This window comes from Battus philenor, unplaced genomic scaffold, assembly GCF_028537555.1.
Source record: "Battus philenor isolate CCGP_79_NKW_IND1 unplaced genomic scaffold, ilBatPhil1.0.hap1 SCAF_16, whole genome shotgun sequence".
Classification (NCBI taxonomy): Eukaryota; Metazoa; Arthropoda; class Insecta; order Lepidoptera; family Papilionidae; genus Battus; species Battus philenor.
In genome coordinates this window covers 13,285,258-13,311,793 of record NW_027181678.1, presented here as the reverse complement: position 1 = coordinate 13,311,793, position 26,536 = coordinate 13,285,258, and the positions used below count along the sequence as shown (strand labels likewise).

At 32.9% G+C, this 26,536-nt stretch overlaps 1 protein-coding gene across 1 annotated transcript in view; it reads right to left on the bottom strand.

The window, feature by feature from the left end:
* LOC137919542 (uncharacterized) overlaps positions 1-22,443 on the bottom strand; it is a 246,820-nt gene extending 224,377 nt beyond the window's left edge. Inside the window, exons 1-2 of the mRNA XM_068762634.1 lie at positions 22,320-22,443; positions 22,023-22,244 (exon numbers count right to left, since the gene is read on the bottom strand). Of these exons, the coding sequence (XP_068618735.1) occupies positions 22,023-22,244; positions 22,320-22,443 (346 nt within the window). The remainder of the gene's footprint in view (positions 1-22,022; positions 22,245-22,319) is intronic.
* Positions 22,444-26,536: the final 4,093 nt, after the last annotated feature.

Genomic DNA, 26,536 nt, shown 5'->3' with positions numbered 1-26,536 from the left:
TTAGCTCATTTCTGGAACGTGCTTCTAGAGCTTTGACAGGGTTATTTAAAATTTGATTGGGTTAGGTTAGTAAAGTTGAAAAATCTTAAGCCCGAGTTTATTGGAATAGTATTAAGGTATCCCCTGCCTGTCATAAGAGACTACTATAGAGTGAGAGTCTTCATCATCCATTCAATGCGTACTCCACTCGACTTCGAGTGCCGGTCTGGTGTAAAAATCAGGGAGGAATCAATAGCCTCCCTGATTAGAAAAGAAGATACAAAAGAATAGTTCCTCCTACTATGTAGAAAAATAATAAGCAAAGTGATAGATAAAAATAAAAAAAATTATAAAATTGTAAACAAATAAGATTAACTTAGATAAAATATAGTGATAAAATTTAAAAAAAATGTGTGGAGAAATCGCAATGGACTCTACACCCGAACGATGAATCGATAGAATGCTAAAAAATTTCGTCTCTACTAATTTAACATATAATATAGATCAATGCTTCACGAGGCCAGGCATTCTCGGAGTACCTTCACCAGTTTTAGCCCAAGGAGAGTCTCCTCTATGAACCTGGTGTGGACCTGACCGTGGTGCATCTGATAACAGACTGTTCCGCATTCGGATGACACTGTCATCTCGTTTTGGCACTGAATGCCGATCGAGAATAGAAATAGATGAGACGATCATCCCCTCCATAATAAAAGATGATGGTTGCGGAATAATCTTCACATACTGCAGGGGAGGTTGTTTAAATGTAACTAAGAGGAATATAAGCTAGATTAAAATAGCGTCAGGTAAGCAAAATAAAAACTAAGTATTGTGATAAATGTGACATCTGTGATAGAAATGAAAATTAAATCGTTGGAATAATATGTGATAATTGAGGAGAGGATGAGAGGAGATGCAAAGAAGGAACTTAAGAATTAATGAGAATGTATGACTTTGTGATGTATGATAGAAAATGAATGAATGATAATATGAAGACCGACAGACAAGAAGTTCTTTTTCCAAAAATAAGATAGAGTGTACAAGAGATCTCCAATAACGGGGATCAATATAAAACAGTAAAAATAAAAGAATATGAACATAAAAATGTATTTAGAATTGTGATAAATATAACATAACATAAAGTAGATTAAGCATTCTTATATATCCCATGAGAAATTGCTTTTAAGAACCTACACTAATAAAGAATATTTTGATTTTGATTTTGAAATCTATGGTGAAGAATTATATCCAAACTGGATATCTAATCTATTACTTCTAGCGGTTCAAAGGTACGGAGAATATAGTATAATTAATTTTAATAAGAATTAATCCGAATTTTTTAAATACTTTTTGTTACTGTATGTGTGTGTGTGAGTGTGTTGTAAAAGACCTATACGTTCACACCATTAAAGCTTATATATCTACAACCAATCACCCTGTATCATCGTCATCAGGATGAGAGAACGTTGCTGCCTATTCTCTGAAAACTATTTTGTGGGCAGTAGCAATAATATATTATAACTAGCTGATCCCGTAAACGTTGTTTTGCAAAAAAAAAATGATATTTTAATTTACAAATAAAAAATAAGGGTTGATCGTAGAGGGGTGAAAATTTATGGTTGTATGTATTCTTGTATGCTGTATCATAAAAAAATAAAAACAAAAAATTTCGTTAAAAAAATAAAAAAAATTTTTCGTAGGTATCACTTAGGGGTATAGAAAAAAGTAGCCGATTCTCAGACCTACTGAATACGCATATTTAATTTGGTAAAAATCAGTCAAGCCGTTTCATAGGAGTTCAAGTTCGAACACCGTGACACGAGAATTTTATATATTAGATAATTAATTTACGAAGTGTGAAGTATATATGATTATATCTCAAAAACCGATATGTCTTGTATAAAGTAATAAATCAACTTACCTCGATCATAACTAAAGAAAAACTTATACTTTTAATAACGTAAACACATTGATTTTAAAGCGCTGAATAATAATATTACACGGTCTTACTATCTGCCGCAGCTATCGAAGCGTAATAAACGCATAAATGCACAAGCGCTTTAAGCTCCTTTACGCTGGTTGTATTCAAATATCAAATGTAAATCTAGCCTACATTTTCAACATCAGACCGCAACTCCATTAATGCAAATATTTTAATATAATATAAATGCTTGTTGAATAATCGTTGCATCGTATTATATATACTTTAAATATCGCATAAAATTTACAATACAGAAAGTATTTCTTTGTTTATTTATTTAATAGCTATACCAGCGAACTGTACCATCTAACGTAGTAGCCTGTAAGGTTTTTTTCTCGTTACTCTCACCGTATTTGTTAGAGATACTTTAGTAAGAAAAGGACTAATATACAGCTACTTCCGCTATGTAGCAGTAGTCGTGCAATAAAGTGCACCGCCCGCTAGCCCGCTGATATATGCGCGTGCGGCAAACAATGTGAATTACACAACTGCCACCGTTAAATCACTCAACACGTGTTTCACCTCTCCACGAGGCATTTTCAGGAGTTATGTTACACCGATTACATATATCACCACCGTTTGATATATCTAATATATAAAATTCTCGTGTCACGGTGTTCGAACTTGAACTCCTCTGAAACGGCTTGACCGATTTTTACCATACTTTATATGCGTATTTAGTAGGTCTGAGAATCGGCTACTATATATTTTTCATACCCCTAAGTGATAAGGGTTGTTCACCCTTAATTTTTTTTTTTTTTAAGGAATTTTTTGTTTTTATTTTTTTATGATACAACATGCAAAAATACATACAACCCTAAATTCCCTCTACGATCAACCCTTATTTTTAAATTGAAAATTAAAAATATTTTTTTTGCAAAACTACGGTTGCGGGATCAGCTAGTGTATATATATATATATATATATATATATATATATATATATATATATATGAGTCCCAATTATACAACAACTGTAAAATACAATCCGATTTCTAATTTCGTGCCATTTGCATGGATTTTCGGCCCTGCTTATCGCAAAGATAATCCGCCTTTTTGTAGCTAAATCCTTTTTACATTCCTACGCGACCTTGCCTTGGACCCTGAAACCCTTTTCTTTGGGTCGAAAAGTCGAGGCTCGAATTAAATGATGTATCGGTATTTACTTTTTTCAGTATTTAGTACTAAGTGACCTTAGGTTTTAAATTTTAATGAAGTCGACAACTGACTTTGCCAAAAAACTGTTTGTAAATAAGTGTAATAAATCCTGCTTAAAGTTTTTTTTATCTGTAATCAAGCACGCTGTAGATGAATATATTTAAAAGCTCATTATAAAACTGTCAATAATTATAATTATATAGATAATAAAGTATTTCTAACAGAATATGAACAACGTAATTATATTACATCTATAATCAAACATCCTGTATATGGATACTCAAAATGCTACAAAAGACTCGTAATAATTATATTTTAGTATGTGATAACGTATTCTATGTTATTATTTCAATGAACTTTAGGTAAATGTATATCTGAGATAGACATTAAACCCAGAAACCATTGTATCGTTTGAAATGAGAACATCATTTATTCATAAATGTTGCCATAGCAGAGCACGTCGCATTAACTGTGTTACCATATTACGAATTGCCGTCGCCGTGGCAATGTGGCTTGATATTTTCGAAATTCAAAATTCGTTCCAATTTCGAAACTCCTGTGACGCTTTACGGAAATGAGTCGGTATGAATGTACATGTATAAATAAATAATGAATGAATGTATAAACGACTTGTATTTTTATATAACCTTCTCTATTTATTTATTTAAAACACTTTTTTATATATTTTCTACATTATTGCGAACTTAATGCCCAAAACATTCTCTACCTGTTAACTGTTAGGTTAATTAATAAAGAGAGATCAAACAAGAGAACAAGTTAATATCATAAAACAATAAATAAAGTAAAGAAGTAAAATCAAATTCAGAAGGAAAATAATCTCATAAAAACACTTTATATTAATATGCCAATTACTAATACTTACTGTAATTATGAATTAATATACTATATTATATATATGTTAATATGTACATATACTGTTTATATAAATATAATTAATAATATAATCCAATTATAGTGATTAAGTCAGCTTGTCAAGCAACAACTTTCGAACCTTCGCTTTGAATGCGCAACGATTCTTGATCATCCTGATATCGAGGAGGAGCTCGTTCCGGAGAAGAATAGGTTGTATTGCGAAGGAGTGAGTAAAGTCAGTGATATAGGGGTCATCTAAGTAGATTGCTTGAGGAGCGAAGTATTTTCGTGTATACTGGCTACGAACTGGAATTGAGAAGATAAGTAAGCATATGAAGTAGGAGAAGAGAGTAAAGAGAAAAGTGTTGTCAGTGCACGCAAAGAGCGGCGCTGTCGGATATGCAGCCATTTTAACTAAGGGTAGGAAGGTATATGGTCTAATTTACTTTTACGGAAGTATATTACGCACACAGTGAAAGATAAAAAGTGACACATTGATTCTAAAACAGTTTAAAATCTTGAAACCTGTTTCTTCACATATAAAAGAGAAAATTCTTTTTCAACTCTCTCTCATTCTTCTTCAACAACTGAACTTGTAACCTGGAATCGAAAATGATAGTAATTGCTGCCTCTAATCACAATAAATGTACGTAAATAGCAAATATATAATGTCGAGAAAAATACCTTTCGCTAGACATTTGTAATAACAATCATATTACAATATTCCCCCGACAAATTGAAGTCAAGAAACGTATAAAGTGGATTAAATCGAAAAGATAATTCTCATAGAAATAAGCATTGCAGTCTTTTTTATAATGGAAACATCTCCCTATCCTATTCTCCCTCTTCGCTTATTAAGCTCGTTGTAAAAATAATATGACATTGAACGATCCATTGACATAAAGCAATTGAAAGATATTTGTTTTTCTTTATTCATTCATATATTTCTATATAGAAAGTCGAGAATTGTGTTATTCTTACCATATCCCTAAAGAGTCTTACTTAAAACGAATAAAAGATACAAATCCTTGATGGACCTGAATGTACGCATATTTATTCAACTTCAATGGTATTTCATTTTTTAAACTTAAAATTAAAAATTAAAACTTTATTTTTAAGTAAATCTTACTATAGCATTCAAAAGTTTTTTGTTGATTGAAATATATGTGTATTGTTGATTCATTTACATGTTTGATATTCTTCTCAACAGATTACGTTCCATGTCGGTGGCAGCTTACTATTTATAATGTAAAAATAATAAACGATTCAATGGCGCATTTAAATACCAACTTGTATAAAGATATTTTATATTTAAATTTGATTATTATTTGCTATATTATAATATTATTACTTGTTTCACATTACGATCGACGATCTAAAAGCTCATACAAATGCCCACTTGAATAAAATAATTTCAAAATTTAATTTGAATGAATAAGTTGGAAAAATAACATAAGAGTTTGGAAGGTTTCAAATAAAGGATACGGTTGTCATAATAATGAAGCTGTAGTAACAATGAGCTGACGTCATCTAACACATCTTGAGAAGTCTTGAAACTGCCCTTTTTAAAAGTAATTTAAAACTAGGGGCAGTATAGAGCCCATATAGTAAGCAGAAACGATAGCCACTGAGGCCCTAAGGTTTATAAACGCAAGACTTTATGCACATAGTGAACACACAACCTTGTTGAGAAAGTTCGAAGATGCTAGATGCCGAATGCTTTTAAACAGAGCTTTTGGAAATGTACGGGGAAAACTTTGTTGAACTTCCGACGTCATTACTGCAATTATGACTTCTTCTTCTTGAAGTGCCTCTCCAACTAGTGGAGGTTGGCTATTAGCTTCCTGCTCTCTTCCTTATTTTTGGTTCTGCGTAATAGCTCAGCAGCGCTGGCGATTCCGGTCCACTCTCTAATGTTACGAAGCCACGACTTTTTTCTCCTACCAACCTTCCTTTTACCAGCGACCTTTCCCATCATGATAAGTTGAAGGAGATTGTATCGTTGGTGTCGAAGAACGTGTCCCAAGTAAGCGATTTTCCTTCGTTTTACTGCAATTATGACGATGAAGCATAAATAGGAAAATAAAATGAAGAAAAGCTTACAGATAAAAAATCAAGCAATGGTAAACTGACCCGTATTCGCAAAAGAAAAATATCAGTGTGAAGTGGAGCTGAAGGAACAGATGGAAAGTGGCACCTTCGCTCTCTAATAATTGCAGATAAAGAACGCTGCCGCAAATTCTTAGATTATTGCAGAAAAGTTGTAAAGACTTTTTTATTATTTCTAATTTTTGTCATTAGGGTGTTTTGTTCATTATTTTTTTTCGCGTTTATTGAGCGCAGTTGTGAGAGAGATCTATCTTTTCTTAGCTGCGAGTCGCAAAAGCGTTTCATTATTATTTAAAAATTTTCTTATGGGTAAATACAGCTAAAATTTATATATATAAACAAAATAATTTAGAAATTTTTACCAATTATACATTAATATGTGCATTATTTTATTACAAGTCGCTGCAGGTTTAAGACAATGTGCCGGGTCGACTCATCAAAAGATTTTGCCGTAGATTTTTTCCTGAGGTTCGGTAAGTATAATGGAGTTACGTTAAGGTTTTCGCAAAGGATGTCAAGGAGGTTGTAGACAAAAAATAATGATTAAATTAAAAAATGTGAGGACAAGTGTAATGAAAGAAAAAAGGTTAAATATGAAATAAAAGCATGACAGAGGAGTTTTAAATTAAAAACTAAATGATATAAAAAATGCAGCTTAATAAGAGAGGACACTTTTGTGAGGTTTGTAAAAGAAAGGAAGAGAACAAAAGAAAAAGAGATAAATGGAAAAGGATGTAGCAATAGAGATTGTAAATATATTAAAAATAAAAAAAAATTGCTAAATAATGTCTCTTTCCTGAATACGATAGGGTTTTTCCGACCCAGAAGCCTCCAATAATGGGAATCATGAAATAACTCAAGCAGTGGATATATCAAGTGTTTGGTATTTTAAGTATCAACTTAAAAATGATTTTCTTGATAGAAGAAAACGAAATATTATTTGACTGAAAATCATTTTCCTCCCCTGTTGTTGACTTACTGAAATATAAAAAACATAAACTGTATATTTATTTTTGATTACATCATATAAGAGTAGGGTGTTCAAAGAATAGGCTTCGTTATAAATAGGCCGTATACATTATCAGGTAAATTTCTCATAATAACCTCTACGCGATATATAAAAACTTTGTTGTGAAAGAATAAGGCTTAACCCGAGGCTTGGTTCCCGCGTTCATTTCGCACGCAAGGCCATTTCTAACAACTTGTGATATTAGGTCGAGAAAAACTTTTGCCATTATTATCATTACATGGTTTCTTATACTCACAAATATCACGCGTACTAGCCAAATGTTTAGTGTTGAAGATTTATTGTGACGAAAACAATATACGTTAATATCAGTGAATGTAACTATTTATATGTACACATATATAAAAATATTTCACATATCTTGTACCTTAACCAAAAATAAACAAGGACAATTATAACATAATAGGGAAGAAGATAAAAGGTGTCACTATACATATTGAAACATAAACTATTGGCATCATTAAAGCCTTACAGTCGGATATAGGCCTCCCCCCTAATTTCCGATAAAACCGTTTGGTAGCGGCCTATATACATCGTCTTCCAACGACCGGTAAAATGTCGTAAGTAGACCTTATGCCTTGACCTGACGTTCCGTGGAGTAAGGAAGAGAGATGAAGAAAGTCTATACTTATTTCATAGACTGAAACAGAAATAAAAAAAAGTATATAAAGAATCATAAATAAAATATAAGATTAATATTTTAAATCGTAGATACGTAGGCAGTTTTGCAAGTTGTATAAATAAAAAAAACAATTTTTTTTTTTAATATAGAATCATTAAAAAAACAATTTCAACGTCCTAGTTTTTTGTACGTAAAATAAAAACGACAAACATAAGATCAAAGGTACAGTAATCTATATTAATAACGAAATTACGAAATCAAAATGTATTTCAGCACAAATGTAGAATCGAATTGGAAAGTAACTTTCGAGATTGGGCCTTTAGATCATAGAGTACGATTCCCAGTTTAATATCTTATATAATTTACACTTTCTGCATTACTTATTTGCCACTGCTCCCGTGTTTCCAGAGGATTTTATTCCACTATGATCACCAACCCGCCTGGCAACCGTGGCAATTGCGGTATATCCTAAACAGATATCTATGGGGTAGGCATATTTTTCAATGTTTCTATAGGGTGAAACAAAGACGAATACTTTATGGAATGTAACATAAACGGTTAAGGAATAAATCATGGAAAAATCAGAATATATCTTCTGGTATCTTGTCCAAATGCAGTCATTGTTTCAGTATTAGAAAGTCTAACATTGAACATATGCTTTCTTCATAGATTTTCATAGATGCCTTTGGGAAGGTCTATGGTTTAGAACGACGACATTTTATTATGGATACTACGATAGCGCTACGAATATGCTACGAATGTGCTACGAAAGTTCTACGTTATTTTATTTATTAACACCATTCCACAGATGGTATTATGTTGATTTGCCACCACTTTAAGAAGCTATGGTATATGTTAGGGAAGTAGAAGCTGCCATTATTTTATGAAGATAGTTTTAAACACAAACAGTAGCACAGTTTGTAAATACATAACATTTACAATTGCGATCAAAAAACTATTGTGAATTATATCCAATGTCTACACACTTTCTTAGCAGGTTCATATTTAATCAGATCAGGTGTAAAACACAAAAATAAAGGTATCTAAAGGTATGTACATATATATGTTTATGTTGCAATCATTTAAATATGGGGTCGCTACCATAGTGCTTACTGTTTAAACATTTTGACTAAAAGAAGGATGGTTGAAAAAGGATCAATATCCTGCTGCTTATGTATGCTATAATGATTATTGCTTCCACGCACAATGAAACTTTTATTGTGTGTCAGAGAGGAGCTCAAATTAAAATGCGACTTGTGTTCAAAAGATACATTATTTCACTATGCCGAACTTTCACATATCAATGCATATATATTCACAATTTCGCAGCTACGCAAACCCCAACCTATATACCCGCGAACAATACTTCACTTTGGTATTCGATAAATTATTGCTTTGTTATCGCTTCGTAGCGATATATTATATATACTAGTCAGACGACCATTTCTCTGACTAGTATATATAATATATCGCTGGCTAGTCATTCCTAGATGAGGTAAAGAAACAATAAAACCCACTGAAAGATGGGCTTCTATCGTAAACAGCTTACGCTGCTTTATTTCATCTCACCGTCTACAAGGTAGACGGTGAAAGATGCAATAAACTAAAGGACGCAGAATAAAGCCTGCATAAATATATTGCCTTAATTAACCCCCAAATACTTTTTCGATGTGGCGCCGTCAGCCCCGACTGGCACGATTGCGGAACTCGTCTTTTGTCTCATTTGTGTCGGATACTTGCTCGGTCGTTACACTATGTTGTTGTTGATATATTTTGTTAACATATAGGTCAATTAAAAGACATTACAAATATATATTAAAGCTGCTTTTATAGCCCAGTACAAATCCGTGATTCGAGCCATTTCCGTTAAAAAACAGCGGACAACATTAATAATGTTTTATCTAAACACAAAATATTCATGTTATCGAGGTTACAGATTAAGAAATAGCTTTTTAAAATCCTTTCGTTATCATAATTCGTTTACTACCCCCATAAATTACGTAGGCTGTTACCTTCCTCGTCTTAACAGATCTAAATGTAATATAGATAATAAATGAACATTTGTGATTAAATTATTATGGGTATAGGAGGCAAAAATTATGAATTGATTTAATTTAAAAAATATTTACTATCATTTATACATCACTTATTTACGTTATGCGAAAAATGCCGGAAAAGCCTAACTTGAAACTAGGCAAATTATGATACAAAATAGTAAATTGCTTAGATCATCGGAAAACTTAAAATTGACTATGCCAGCTTATTCTACAATATTTATGGAGAAATCTTTTACTATTATCGCTGTCAGTTTATGAAATAAGTTACCAGAACTAATAAGATGCGCCAAATCGCTGTCATCATTTGAAAATATGGTCAAAGAGCACTTCCTTGGCCTCTAAAATAGGATATTGTGTAGTATTCGTATTTATATAATAGATTTTCTACGTAAATATACATAAATATACGTATATATACATATATATATGTATATGTATATAAGTAAGAAAAGGACCAATATTTAGCCACTTCCGCACACGCAGTGGTAGTCGTGCAATGAAATGCACCGCCCGCCAGCCCGATAAATGCGTATGCGGCAAACACTGTGTTTGGCACTAATGGCTAAATATTGGTCCTTTTCTTACTTAGGATGGACTTCCGCGAGGTAACGCCTGATTCCATTAAATAGTATATGTATATTTAAGTATTGTTCAAATATGTATAGGTACACTAACTGCCCTTTTCTTTTTGTCTTTTATCTCCATTCGAAAAAAATTGTTTGGTATCGCCTCGAGCGATAAGACCGCCTCTTGTTCCTCTGTATAAATTGTTTCTTTTTTTAGTTATTATCTTTGGTATACAATAAAGTATAAATAAGTAAATTAAACAAATAAATAATAATGGTCTCCCATAATGGCATCCTAACACTTAAATCCACTAGACTCCACTACAAGGGTCAGCAAACTCATTCAGTTTTCTTTCGTTTTCGAGTTTCTAAAAGTAAATAGTTGTATAGAGATAAGTCTATACAGCCATTACATTTTTGAACACAAAGTAGAATATCTTTTTTGTATGTTAAAAGAATCCAAAACAACCGACATTTCTATATAAATGAATAAGCAAGTTGTATTGACATTGGGCGGGCCACAAAACGCGCGATTATAAGAAGAATGGGGAGATTCTTTGACGAAAGCAAGTATCCGTCATTGACCAGCGAAATGGCAATTTGGACCGGCAGGCTATTTACTGGTTAGGGCGGCTAACTGGGGTGCTAAGGTCCTGGAAATGAGACTACGAACCAGTCCTTTTGGAAATGTGCAGAGGTCTTTGAACAGCAGTAGAAAACCTGATATGATGATGATAAATCATTTAGATATATGGTCCAGTAAAATAATATGACTAGTTTGTAAGGGATACATGACTTTATCATCAACGGTGCATCGAAAAAGGAAATTCCACAGAAATATAAACCTAGGATCCTAAAAAGAATCCCACAAGCTAAAAGTTTAAGCCCATATATAAAATTAAACTGTTCACGCATTGAAAAATTATTTTATTTCTTAAAAGCTATATCAATCAATATTTATCGTTGAAATAAACTATTTATTTACTTCAAATTTAGTCAATAAATCGAATGATTGCTTTGGAATATATTACTATTCCACTGAATATAAGACGTGCTAACTCACTACCTATTTTCAAGAAAATGGTTAAGAACCATTTATTAGACCTATAATTATCTATCTCTTAATTCAATTCTTTTTCTTCCTCTGTTTGTTCTGAGGCAAGTGCGATCAAACCAATACTGAACGAAGTCAGTTAGATGTTTTTATTTATTATTGTATTATATTTATAATATGTATTAAACCTTATTTATTATAAGTATATATACTAAATACATATGAATGTATGTCTATGTATGTTTATGTTCGTTTGTTTGTAAATATGTATTTTTTGTATACGTAAACTACCCATTATTAGTAATTTTACCTTTTCCATACTATGGTTATCTGTAAGAGATTGCCTTGTGTGATAAGAGCGGTCATTGTACTTTTTTGTATATTATTGTAAAACTTATTAAATCTATCTTAAGGTACACAATAAATAATATAAAATAAAAATACATTCTTTTATTTTTTTCTATTAAAATGTTACACTTAAATAAATTCTATCAATATAAAATTCAGTCGGGATATGTAGTTGAAAATAAAATAAATTCTAAGTCAAGCCATATTTACTATAAAATTGCGTGCTTAGATCATAGATAACTTACGCAAAGCAGTGTCAAAAACTTTACTTTTGGTACAACAAGGACTCGCTATCCTATTCCTCGGAGACTTGCCTTCATTAGCTTAATCCGTTTAATACAACAAAAGCCTTTCAAGGACCTTTAAGCTCTAAATAGAGCCTTTGCGAATAATTATAGAATTTATGGCTGCTGACCTGGTAAATATGCGAGCATCGCTACCGACTCTCTCTTAAATTAATGTTTCTTGAAATAAATGCGGTCACTGGATCATTATGTTATATAATATATATGATAAATAACTTATAACTATAATAACTTGCCTTGTGGAGGCTACTTTAGATTCTCCGAGGAGGAAGTAGCCACCCTGTTAAGATGCTTCGACTCTTTATATAAATACATAGTTAGCTTAAGTAAGATTGAATGAACAACTTTGCAACCGGAAAATGTGGCTAAAGATAGTGATGCATAGAAGGTATGTGAAGAAATTGTGAAGAAAGGAAGAAGATAAAATGCCATATACTATGACGGAGGAAAGAAGAAAAATAAATGAAACTATACAGATATAGTTATTATATCGATCCGAAAAAATTAAAGAGATCCGTAAAAAAAATCTTGTTAACAAAAAACCTTTCAAAGCAAAATTGTTTGTGCAAAAAGGTTCTCGTATATCGACTACGGAACCAGCATACGCGGAGCGAGTAAGCCGACAACACTATGCTTTAATTATATAGGATTGCCGAAACACGTGTTGAGTGATTTAACGGTGGCAGTTGTGTAATTCGCATCGTTTGCCGCATACGTATTTATCAGCGTGCTGGCGGGCGGTGGACTTTGTTGCACGACTACCACTGCATGTGCGGAAGTGGCTAAATATTGGTCCTTTTCTTACTCAGGATGGATTTCCGCAAGGTAACACCTGATTCCATTAAATATTCTTCCATCCGTCATCTATTTTTAACAACATCATACATTCTCCTGGCTTTCTGATCTTATACATATCACCTTCCATCGTCTTCTTCCACTCTTTAAATGCAACAGTAGATTAATACTTTATATCATTGTACAGTCTTATCTTTGGTATTCGTCGAAAGTTGTATGCAGGCTGCTTTTGACCATTGTTTCTTATTTATCAGCAGGTATACTAGTTGAAATTGTGCTGTATAGTATGATTGATTATTAAAGACTGTAAAGTGATGATTGTATAGTTCATTTGACACCAAAAACCTTTAAACACACTTCCAATCACCCTGTATAAAGAGAGCACTTTAAAATCAGTGTTACCATATCAGTCGATATGAAAGCGACTGTTTTGTAACTTCTAGCAGTTACAAATCAGTCTTACTTCTACTTAGTTCTAGTTCTTCTAGTCTTACTTTCACTTTTTCTTATGCACAACAAATCTTAAAGCTTTTACATCTCTAACTAAAAAATATTCATATCTTTAGAAAAGATTTATTAAGAAGATTGTTTTATGTGTTTATATATATATATATATATATATATATATATATATATATATATATATATATATATATATATATATATATATATATATATATATATAGTGTTTTTTAGGAAGGTTTAACATCAATCAATATAAAAGCTAATGATATCATATAAGTGGAAGCTTGTATTTAGCAATTGTCACAAATAATTGTCGTATCTTAAAATTTGTTATTAGTCTGTAAGCTTTCTGTAAAATGAAGAAAATAAATAATTATTACACACACATACATTTATGTATATATATATATATATATATATATATAGTGTATTTATATAACTTAGAAACTTATTTAAATAACAGGTTTACGGACAAATAACCAGATATAATGCTACGCGAAATACGCTTTGCACGGTTGAGCCGCTTCTAGTATCACACCTTGTTTGCTCTAAGACTAACTGAAATATGCTTTACAAAGGTTTCTTTGCTAAAGTAAACATTGTAGGACACTGGTAAGGAATATAATAAATTTACTGATGAAACGGTAAAGCAAATTCGACCATATACCTTCATACCCTTAACTAATATGGCTGACTATCTAACAGCACCGTCATTTTCTCTTTACTCTTTTCTCCCACTTTATCTGCTTTCTTAACATCTTAATTCTAGTTCGTAGCCAATACACTTTAAAAAATACTTCGCTCCACAAGCAATCGTCTACTTAGATGTCTCCCCTCCATAGTACCTACTTTAGTCACTCCTTCGCAATACAACCTATTCTTCTCTGGAACGCTCTCCCCCTCGTAATCAGGATGATCAGGGATCGTTGCGCATTCAAAGCGAAGGTTCGAAAGTTTCGAAAATTTTATATATATATATATATATATATATGTAAAATAAAGAGTTTTACCTTTTTATTTCATATTTTTTAAATTATCTAAGTTGTTAATTACTTGTAACGAAATAGCGTAACGTAAAACAATCAAAAAGGTGGACTTTATCAGGGTCGTCGGAAAATGCAGTTTGCTACCAACTGGTCCCATTGGAAATTTATGAGGTAGGCCCATATCCATAACCTTCTACTTCTGAAATTTGATAATAGTGAGAAAGTGATAACATAAATAATTCTATGTGTGTAAATAGTTTTATGTGTGGTATTTTGAAATCGTAGCGTAAACGAAAAACTCGAGTGAATTAAACTTTTTAGAAAAAATAACAATCAAAACTAAAAATCTAAGGTTTAACCTAATATAAAAACGAATAAAAGTCTTCTCAAATTAAAGTACAAAATTTTTGACATTGGTCCAATTGTTTAAAATTATTGGCAATCCTTGCCCAAGGGTTTGGAACACTGTAAACATATAACCTGCCTACAACTTATACAAGTGTAATTGGACTTTCTCTTTGGTTTTGTTGGACAAAGACGACATGTTTTCATCATATCATCTGAAAGCCATGGCAAAGCCTCTCTCAAAGATCACCACGATGATCAGTCTTGCGTAGCCTTAATGTAGCTACTTCTCGCGACTTTGATTATTTGGTCAGCCCACCCAGTAGAGAATATACCGACGCCGTCTCTACTGGCTCTATCATATATGTTGTCTAATCACTATTAATGGTCCAAATTGGGTTACCATACGAATGAAACACAAAAATATTTATGAGGGATATGCCATAATAGCCATTCTTGGCAAGCTAGTTTGTGTGTTGAAGGTGCAGTAGGTAAATTTTTCAGCGAAAAGGCTTTTTACAATTTACAATCCATTCAGCCCATAGACACCTTGCATTGGTAAGGCATATATATGGGGGACATATCATAATTGCCACGCTTGGCAGGCTGGTTGCGAACGTGTTGCGGTATTATATTACTCAGAGGATACTGCTTTCCATGCTCTGAGAACATATTTGTGAACTATGACTATCCTATATAATTAATGCACAGTTTGAATTATATATGAATGTATCCCAGGAATTGAATCCACAAATCTCACAGAACTCAGTTCTCTACCGTTCAGCTACTACTACTATATGTATAGATTTATATATTGTGATATAATTCGTTTAAAGCAGAGTTCCCCAAACTTTTTTGTGTCGTAGACCCCTTGCCATGTTTTTCCGTGTTGGGTAGACCCCCTAATTATCTGATATTGGTTACCTGCAAATTTCTAACTGTAGTGAAGTTTAGTGTTAAAAACTTAAAGTAAAAACACATGTTAATTTATACATATAATAATTGAATTTATATTAAAACTACTCATAATAAAATTTTGTATCTGTTATGTAAAATATACGTAACTTTAAAAACATAAAATAAACTATAGATAAAATAACATAAGCAATAAGTCAATATTTTTAGTGAGAAGGATGAACCTGATGCTTTATTAATAAATTATCAACATTTGGCGTCAATTTTGTAAGGATTAATCTTAAATCTCCTCGGCTAATGAGTGTAGTGAGTGTATGTGTTGAGATCCACTATCGTGGACCCCCATTTTCATTTCATGGAACCCCAAATTTTTTTTCGCTGACGTTGACCCCTTGCAGGTTGTCATAGACCCCTAGGGGTCGATATAGACCACTTCGGAAATCACTGGTCTTAAGTGTGCATCTATAGCATGGAGTCGAACGATACAAGAAGTATTGTGTTGTGTATATATTAATCTTGCATTATTAATGAGTTGATAGCGTGAATTTCCTTATACATAAATACCGACGCAGATTGGTCATTTGCGATTCCATTTGGCTACGAATATGTGATAATATGTTTTTAAATATTTTATCAAAGGCTATGCAATCATTAATGTATTTGACTCGGGTTGTCAATTTTTATTACCAAAATGAAATGCGAATTATTATTATTCCTTTTTCAAAATTTATTAAGATATATGTTCCAGAGACATTAGCGTTCGTGCCTTTGTTTTACATTTACGTTTATTATTTCCGATTTTTTAAACTCATTTTTTGCAAGTTGCAGAGTTTAAGTATAAAAGTTAATATCTTAATCTATTTAAGCGACGCCCTAACTATGTCTAGTTTTTAAAATAACGTTTCGTACGACGACATCCTGATCCCTACTCCATATTGGCATCCTCAGGTTGTGGGCCAGTGTCTGTGCAGCGGTTGCCGTATTCGCCACATCGATGAAATTTGCGATCGCATCTTGAGTCTCGTCCGTGCAATACACGCACTAGATCGTGTGACGTGATATTGTTACCAGCGCATGATGGATACTTCTATACAGTAATAAAAGGACCAATATTTAGCCACTTCCACACATGGAGTTATAAATCACATTTATCGGTGAGCTGGCGGGCGGTGCACTTTGTTGCACGATTACCACTGCGTTTACGGAAGTGGCTAAATATTGGTCCTTTTCTTACTTAGGATGGACTTCCGCAAAATAACGCCTGATTCCATTAAATACTTCTATACAGCTCGAAGGTGTCTGTTGTTTAATGGACATCGATGACCACCTCACTCTTTTGACCCAAAGCCTCGTGGTTGGTGAGCATCCTTGGACCTGTCTCATATGAACTATTTATTTATTATAATGCTCACATTCACATATATATTCAATAATATGTTAAAATAAATGAATTAGATATAATTAATACAGTTTCATAGTAAACTACATTACTTTTACGATTTAAATTTTATTTAACGCTTAGACTTTTCGCTAAAATATTTATGGGGATATACGTAATCGCCACACTTGGGAGGCGAATTGGCGATCGCAGTGCGGTATTATGGTACGCAGAAGACGCTGCTGCCCATCCTCTAGAACTTGAAGAAAGAAACTTGTTCGTGACCAGTGGCAATCCTATATATTTGCACAAAGTGTAAATTATGTTAGGTTGTATATTGGGAATCGACCCTGAGTTTTATGATCGCAGATATTCTCTTACCGCCGCTGCCACTGCTCGATAGATGAGTCCATGACGATAATAATTTTCCTGTATAAAAATGGCGTGCCATACCATTCGCCGCCCGACTGTTGGAATTCATTATGATTCCCGCAGGTATATAAATATAAATAGCCATGTAATATCTTCAATACAAGAATTCCATATGGAACATCCATGCAGTTTACTTATATATCACTAGAGAAAACCTTTAAAATAATACCTTTAAAAATCTAGTTTCTGTATCATATTTAATATAGTAAGGTTTGTAATTATAAACACTGTGTGGACCAAGTTAAACATGACAAGAACAAACATACGTGGAGTCGTGTTTAAGGAATATTTGGATACAATCAGGCAACCGTCGTCTCTATGCCACTGATTGGTTATTAACAATTCTCTCAGCACTGTCAAAGGACCTCTGCGGTCAACGCTTTCACTCCCACATTCGAGCACCTACACATCCACACTTTGTATTCCTTCATATATATAGTCAGTTTAATTTACGTGATCATACAATTCATGTGTTTTACGTGACCTTGTAATTATTAAAAAACAATATATATTAATATCTTGAGTAAATCGATATCTAATGTATAAAATTTTCGTGTCCCGGTGTGCGTGATTAAACTCCTCCGAAACGGCTCGACCGATTTTGGTGAATCTTAGCGTGCATATTGTTTAGGGCGGAGAATCGGACAACATCTATTTTTCATCCCCCTAAATGTTACGGGTGGTCCATCCCTAATTTTTTTTTATTTTTAGGCAAAATTTTTTGTTTCCATTTTTTATGATACAGCATAAGAAAATACATACAACCTTAAATTTTCACCTCTCTACGATCAGCCCTTATTTTTTATTTGTTAATTAAAAACTTAAATTTTTTGCAAGAATTTTGTTTTTATTTTGTCATGACTTGAAATAAAATTTTTCATGTTTTGGCAAAATAACGTTTGCGGAATCAGCTAGTGTCTATAAAAAAAAACAAAAGCGAAAGGATATAAGTGTTAACTAAAACTTTTAATATATATAAAGTTCATTTGCTATCAATTCATGTATGATAAAGCCTATCCAAAAATCAAAGGTTAATTAATAAATAAAATAATTCATAAATATTAAAATTAATAATTATTTACTATCTATCCTTTTATACTTACTGTCAGAAGTTACTCGCTATTATTTCAATAAATAAAATATTTTTTTCAGACTTTATACAGGTGATCGGAAACAATTATAAAAGCCTTAAAGATTTTAGCTGACAAATGAGTTATATATTCACCTCTTTAAATCTTTTATACTGTTTCTGTAAATAAACAAGCTGTATAAGCTTTTAAGTTTTAAACCCTTTCGTTACCAGCGCCTGAGTTAGCCGGTATCTACTTTGAAATGTTATGTATATATGCATGTGTTTTAAGATTTATCACAGCCAAATAAATCACTAAGAATTACCCTAGCTTCCATTTTTAATTAATATACCAGTAAAATCTTTAAATATGTAACACTTAAATCAGAAAATTCGAACATCAGCCTACCGCCATGCAATGTGCACACTTCGCGGCGCGCTGCCCGATACAGTAGCGTCTCTTCGGCGGAACGGACTGCGGTAAGGAAAGGGTAAAGAAAAAACATTGTCTATGTTGAAATGTATATAACAGGTTGTCAAATATCCTGAACTCCATGTTTACACGTCTATAACTGTTGAACGCAATATCCAAACTAATCATGCATAGCGTCGTTTTGTAGGTTATGTCAAGACCTTTCAAATAATGTATAGTATTGCCAGATACGAGCTCTATAGCGCTTTGTACATAGCCGCGAAATTCAAAAGACAAAAAGGCGGAAGGGAGATATTTGACAACCTTTTATAAATTAATATCTATTTCTCTTACTCACGCTATATCTTAAGAAAGACCGAGAGATTTTATTATCTTTATTTATATTATAATTTCCTAATATATTGCACTCTGTGTTTGGCACAAATCGGTGTAACATAACTCCTGAAGATGCCCCGTGGAGGGGTGAAACACGTGTTGAGTGGTTTGGTGGTGTCGGTTGTGTGATTCGCATTGTTTGCCGCATACGCATTTATCATCGGGCTGGCGGGCGGTGCACTTTGTTGCACGACTACCACTGCATGTGCGGAACTGGCTAAATATTGGTCCTTTTCTTACTTAGGATGGACTTTCGTGAGGTAACGCCTGATTCCATTAAATATTCCTAATATTTTGCAAAAGGTGGTAATTCAAAAACAAAACTGAAAATATGACTGTGTAAACTTCCTGACGTTACACGAATGATTATCTAATGTATTTAATGTATATTGTCATACTTTTATTAACAATATATACGAACGACACTGAGATGTAGTAACGCGTTGATCATGCTCGCCTCGCAAGGAAAAGTTGAACTGAAAATCTAGTACAGGCACCAGCAGGCAGGTTTTAAAACACCATGCGTTTTACAACTATCTATATAAAAATAACATTTGTTATTACACTTTATTTCAAAAGTTTGAAATTTCACATGATACAAAGTTATATTATCATTTAATAACCGCAACATATTTATTCACATTCCGTACATACATTAAGTCGCCACTCTGAAATATGTTACATTTTTTTTAGTCGTAACGCAAAAGGTCAAAGGAATCAAATAAGCTTCGAAACAAATGACAACTAAAACTAATTATAAATAAGAAAGTAAAATCGTTTATATTGTAAAATAAATACATTTAAAAAACTTTTAAGTTAAACGGTTTTTTGATACCCATATTGTGGTAGTTGTGGAAAAATATGTACCTAGTCCGCCATATTGGAACGGCGTCCATCTTGAATTTTAAATTTTGACATAATGATCGTGTTTTACTAGTGTAGCCCTTTCATTTGATACCCATATTAAGGTGTTTAAGGAAAAATATGTAATCCGCCATTTTGTATCGGCGGCCATCTTAGATTTATAATGTTATTGATTTTATTATATTGTATTGGTATATAAATTAAACGTGTGTACCAAATTTCAGATCAATCTGACAACGGAAAGGTGCTTAAATTTCAATTTCTAATTTTGACCCAAATAAAAAAACAAATAAATTCCGTACGGGTCAAACTAAATAATACAGTTTAATAATAGATCTTCCATTTCGTAATATTTAACACAAGTTTAAAAAATTCTCCCAACCGTGACTCGCATATTTTAGATTAGATTTAAATATAAACAACATTTAAAGTACATTACGTACAATCTTATATTTATCATCTTTTGTGTTTAAATATGTGTTTTGTAAATGGAAATTTTTATCACACTTTATCTATTTCAAGCTACAAACTACAAAAATATATATTACATTATAAATAATGACGAACTGAACGCGAAATAAAACTTGTACAGTTTCATCACATTAAATCTATTAGATACATGGTGATTTTTTATAAGTATAGTCTTCAAAGAAAGGAACGCATATCTATTTTGCTGACAAATAATGTATATACGGGGTGTATAGTATATATCATAAATTATTGATTTCATAAATAATAAACAACGTAATTATAATCTATAAAAACATTGCCCAAATTCATATTACTATGTACTATTTTTATATCGTTCCTGATGAGTTAAACTCTGGAGCCTTTAAGAGTAGAGTGAACAGGTTTCTTTTGGATGGGCGTGTACCACCTTCGTCTTCACCTACACTTTCCATCAGGTGAGATGGAAGACAAACGTTCCTATTCCATTACAACTATATAAAAAAACTACAATTCATTATTGTTATATATATACATATATATATATATATATATTACAAAGTGTTCATAGAATAGTGTAGAAAATAATATTCTGTATCATTTGAATACAAAAAAAATAGTTTTATGTAATATATTTCAGAGTAGTCACTTTATGGTCAGAAAGAAATATGAAAGCTTCAATTTTTTTATGACAAGTTAGCTCTACATTCAACACTTTAAAGATTAAACACTTATAAACAATCACCCTGTATATGCCGACATGGTTTCAGCTCATAAACACCTAATGCAAGGCGTATGCCTCCAAAAATATCTATGGGGAGATACATCATAATCACAAACGGTGCTGCCCTTTCTCTGGAAACTTCTTTGTGAACAGTGGCAATTATAAATAAAGTAAAAATTATGAATTATATAAAATTGTATCTCGAAAATCAAACGCGATCGCGTGTCTTGACTGCTAGGCTACCATTTCTCAAAAATTAAAATAATATAATATAACTTGTTTCATTTTAAGTATCTTAGTATAAATTTTATGACGATAATTGTTCTGCGCCCAAATTTCTGTTGCTGGAATCCTTTTTTATACACATTTTATTTAAGAAACATTCAGGAATGGAAACTAAAATCGCAACCTGTATATATATAGAAAAGATTTCTGTCTATATATGTATTACAAAATCACTGCAACCATGAATGAAATTCCTTCTGAAAGGGTGGTGATGTAGAGTTCTTTGAAATAAAAATGTTTATTGTGAAACTGTAACTCTTGTAAATATAAAATTTGAACAGAAACATTTTTAGAATGTTAAAAATTACAAGTTTAAATTATTTGAAATTATTTCCAAGAAAGGAAAAACGACCCACGTGATACAACCGTACATGTGACCAAACACAGTTCTGTCTGGATTAAAGTAGGTTATGTAAGAAAAGCTATAAACTCACCTTCATATAGAACTCCCCTCACCAGCTCATCTGTATCAAACACGGGATGACTGATTGACAAATTTATATCACTATCATTTTCACTCAAAGTAACCACATTAGCACTGTCACTTGGAATTCTAGCGAAGGCACAAACATCACCAATCGCCCTCTCACTACTAACTTCACTAACCGTTGTAGTTTCAACGTCGCTTGTCGTTGCCTCGTCGTAGATTGCTGCTTCTTCAACGGGTACGCTTAAACTAGACTCTGGTTCATCATCAATGTACTTGAAATTTCTCTCTTTATCTTGCAAACCAACAGGAGGTCCTGGTGATCGTCCTGGTGCAGGATCTCCACTTGGTAGACTAAGCGCAGAGCTATAAGGCAACGAGGCCAATATGATTATAGCTATTATTGAATGTACCAAATATCGATTCATCTTGTTTGTTATTTTGTGGCGTTTCGTTATTAGATTTTTGCATTGCTGCTTCAGTTGGATATATATGCAAGTCACAAAAACATTTGAAATCATGGCCCATTTATTATGTTCTCTGGTATTTTACTCCCACCATGGCTTCTTGGGTACCTGTTGGATGATAAACTAAATTAATAATGGATTATAAATAATTTAAAATTCAAATTACGTCGTAGATAAATTACAACACAATTTTACGAAATAGAAGTATCTTGAAGAACTGCTCGTGTTAAAAGGCAGTAGCTGGGCATCGCTGATGTATCCAAGTGCCGCGACGTGCGTGGGCCCCCACTAGGTGGACTAACGACAGCGTATAACCGGTCATCGTTTTTGGGAAAGTATATGCCTTATAGTGGACATCTAAGTAATTAAAAGAAGAAGAAGTAGACTAGAAACAAAAATACGAAATAAAAGAAAAAATTAAGAGACGGAATTGAATTAAATTTGGGATCTTAGCACTTTTATCTGTATGTAAATGAATAAATTAAATTTTTTTTAATAAAATCTTTTATTCTAAAGTTGTTCTGAATAGTTTTGATCTAAAGTGTTAGTAGCTGGAGCACTTCGCTCGTGTATCTCCGCCGTTTCTCGTGTGACGAACACGAATCCGTAGAAACGGCATAGATAGGCAGGCCCCTTACTATGTGATCCGACATAGTTAAGAATGACTGCAGCGCTAGATGATTTTTGAAAGATCCCTATGCCTTATAATGGGCGTCGATCGGCTGAAAAATAATAAAACACACGACAAGAGTAACAACAAAGTAAAAAAAACACTAGTTTATTTAGTTCGGTGCTTCGAAATTGGCGAACGAACAACGCGTTACGTAAAAGATAAGATATGCAAAGCCATCAAAAGAGATTCATACGTTTTAAGATAACATTATCAGCAAATATTTTGCTCGCAATAATGACTACATATTCGTTGTGTCAAAAAATATATACAGCATATCCCAACAAATAAACGTCATCTTGTAACATTTATGATATTATATTACATAAGCGTTTTATGCGAATAAAATGGAGCCATTACATGAAATATATATGTATACATTTATATGTATAAATATATATATATATATATATATATTTATATATATATATATATATACATAAAGAGAGAGAGAGAGGGAGAAAAGGAAATGAGGAGGCAAACGACATCATAGATGTGCTCCGAGATAGACACATGTAACTAAAAATGTCCACTAATAAGTCAAAAAATAAGAATGACTCTGCCAAACATCAATCTACATAACGACTCTAAGCAGTAGGGGCACCGGTATCGACCGGGCCAGGACTACGATCACTCACCAGTATATACATATATATATATACATATATATATATATATATATAAATATATGTATATGTATATATATCGCATTTAAATATGGAAGTTCATTACTTTATGTAATAAATATAATCCGGTGTTTCTAAAGAACCGATTGAAGGCACTTTACGTATAGCAGCCACCAACGGTCATAACAAAATCGTCGATCGATATTACACGTACGAGCCTTAGTCTCCACTTTTTTATAATGCCTCCAATGAAGGGGTCATTGGAGGCTTGTACACCCATGTTTTGGATACACAGGGACATCATTTTTCTTAATTGAGTTTTTCACTTAACAATATTATTTTTATCCTTATCCTTTGTCCTTCTTTACATCTCCCACACGTTTTTCTTTTATTCCTCATATAATCTATCTTTCATTTTCATACTTTATTTTAATCTATTACATTGTCTTCCTTAGTAAAAAAGGTCAATAAAGTGCACCGCCCGCCAGCTCGCTGATAAATGCGCATGCGGCAAACAATGTGAATTACACAGAAAAGAGTGCCAAACACCGAGTCATTCTAGAGTCATGGTACTAATCGATGTAACATTACTCCTGAGGATGCCCGTGGAAGGGTGAAACACACGTTGAGTGATTTAACGGTGGTAATTGTATTTACTTTATTGCACGACTACTGCTACATAGCGGAAGTAGCTATATAATAGTCCTTTTCTTACTTAGGATGGACTTTCGCAAAGTAACGCCCGAATCCATTGGATATTGTCTTCCTTACTTCGCCTGCACCTCCAGAATATTACTTTTCACATTTTTATTTGCTTTACATTTTTTATTTTGTTTTATATAGTTCTAAATTCCGTTGTAACAATTTGTATCTTATTCTCCTCTTACATGACTAGGACTTATTTTTTTAATTGCGTCACTAATAAACTTTTTGCATTACTCTAAGAAGATGTAGTTTCTTTCTTCTTCTTCTATCATCATGGCGATGTTACCCTCCTCTATTCTTTTCTACAACCTAAACTGGCAACCAATTCATTCCGCGCAAACTACATGTCTCCAGTTTTGATCCATAAGAGTCCAGCGATTAAATATTCTACGCGCTATTTACCTTCCCACTGTTTCTTCAAATTGCTAATACTTTCACTGTCACTTTCTTTAGTCCATGCATCTTCTAATTGCTCATGGAAGTTGTATAGAAATTACGTGCTTATCTCTACCCAAAGCTAGTTGTACAAACCGTAGCATAGTAAATATGAAAGGTTTCGAATCAATTCCAATCTCAAAGAGCGTCCCACGGTTTACTTTCACAAACATGTTTACGTATCTAACCAAAAATATTTTCGAAAGAAGATTTATTAATTGAAACTCCTTCGATGCTTTTACTGTAGTCATCACCGGTATAAAAGGGACGATACCTTTGATGATGAGTGCTTTTAATATAAAATAATAGATAAGATTAATCAACTTTAAGATATTTACATTTTAGAGGAAAATATAAAACCTTATAAGTGATGTAGATTCCATTTTTAAACGCTTTTATTTAGTTCGACCCGTACGGAATTTATTTGTTTGGGTCAAAATTAGAAATTGAAATTTAAGCACCTTCCCGTTATCAGATTGATCTGAAATTTGGTACACACATTTAATTTAGATGACAATACAATATAATAATATCAATAACATTATAAATCTAAGATGGCCGCCGATACAAAATGGCGGATTACATATTTTTCCTTAACCCCCTCAATATGGGTATCAACAAACAAGTAAAACACGATGATTATATCAAAATTTAAAATTCAAGATGGACGCCGTTCCAATATGGCGGACTAAGTACATATTTTTCCACAACCACCAGAATATTCTTATCAAAAAACCGTTTAACTTAAAAGTTTTTTAAATGTATTTATTAAACTATCATCACCCAATTGCTTCTCTGCAAGTCGGACACCACACTTTGAGTGTAGATTTAACAATCGTCATATTGACATATGACTTAGTGTAAAACTCGGAGTGACTACTTTTAAAAATTGTCGCCCAAACTGACCAATCACACACGGCCCAACTATGGGAATCTTTTATGACATTATTTCCTTAGCTGTTTCAATAGCCATGTAATTATATCAATACAAGGAATCCGTACAACAAGCCGGTAGACGCAACGTATGTAGGTCCCTTCTAGGTAGACCGCTAACATGGATACAGAGGAAATATATATTTAATTTTAAAGGACAGTATGTAGAAGGTCTGGTCTGATTTTATACCGCAGGTGTAAGTCCCCTGATGGTAGTGATAAACAGCCGCACAATTCCTAAGACAGGTCAAGCGGCAGCAGGTCGAAACGAAAAGCGCAAGTTATATACAGGATGTTTTCCTGCCGGTGCGAGGTACTAACAGATTTAACTTCAATGACCTAAGGTTATTTTAATAATAAAACTTATTGCGTGATTTTAAAGATGCTTCGAGAATAAAGTTGAGGGAAACCAAGACGAGAGCTTATAACGTAAATTCGAGTTAGCCCCGGCGTGTGAGACGTCATATGAACGCAACCGATACAAAGAGTGTGCGTCGGTGCGTGAGACGTCACCTAGTTAGTGAACGCGACCGAGGCCAGGGTCCTTCTCCCGGGCAATGGATCTAAACTCTTGTAACTCACACGCGGGCATATACAAATGTTTATTATACATAAACACATGAGAGATCTTTCAGATCATCAGAGAATCTGAAATTAAAAATACCGGCGCATTCTTCCTCGTTTA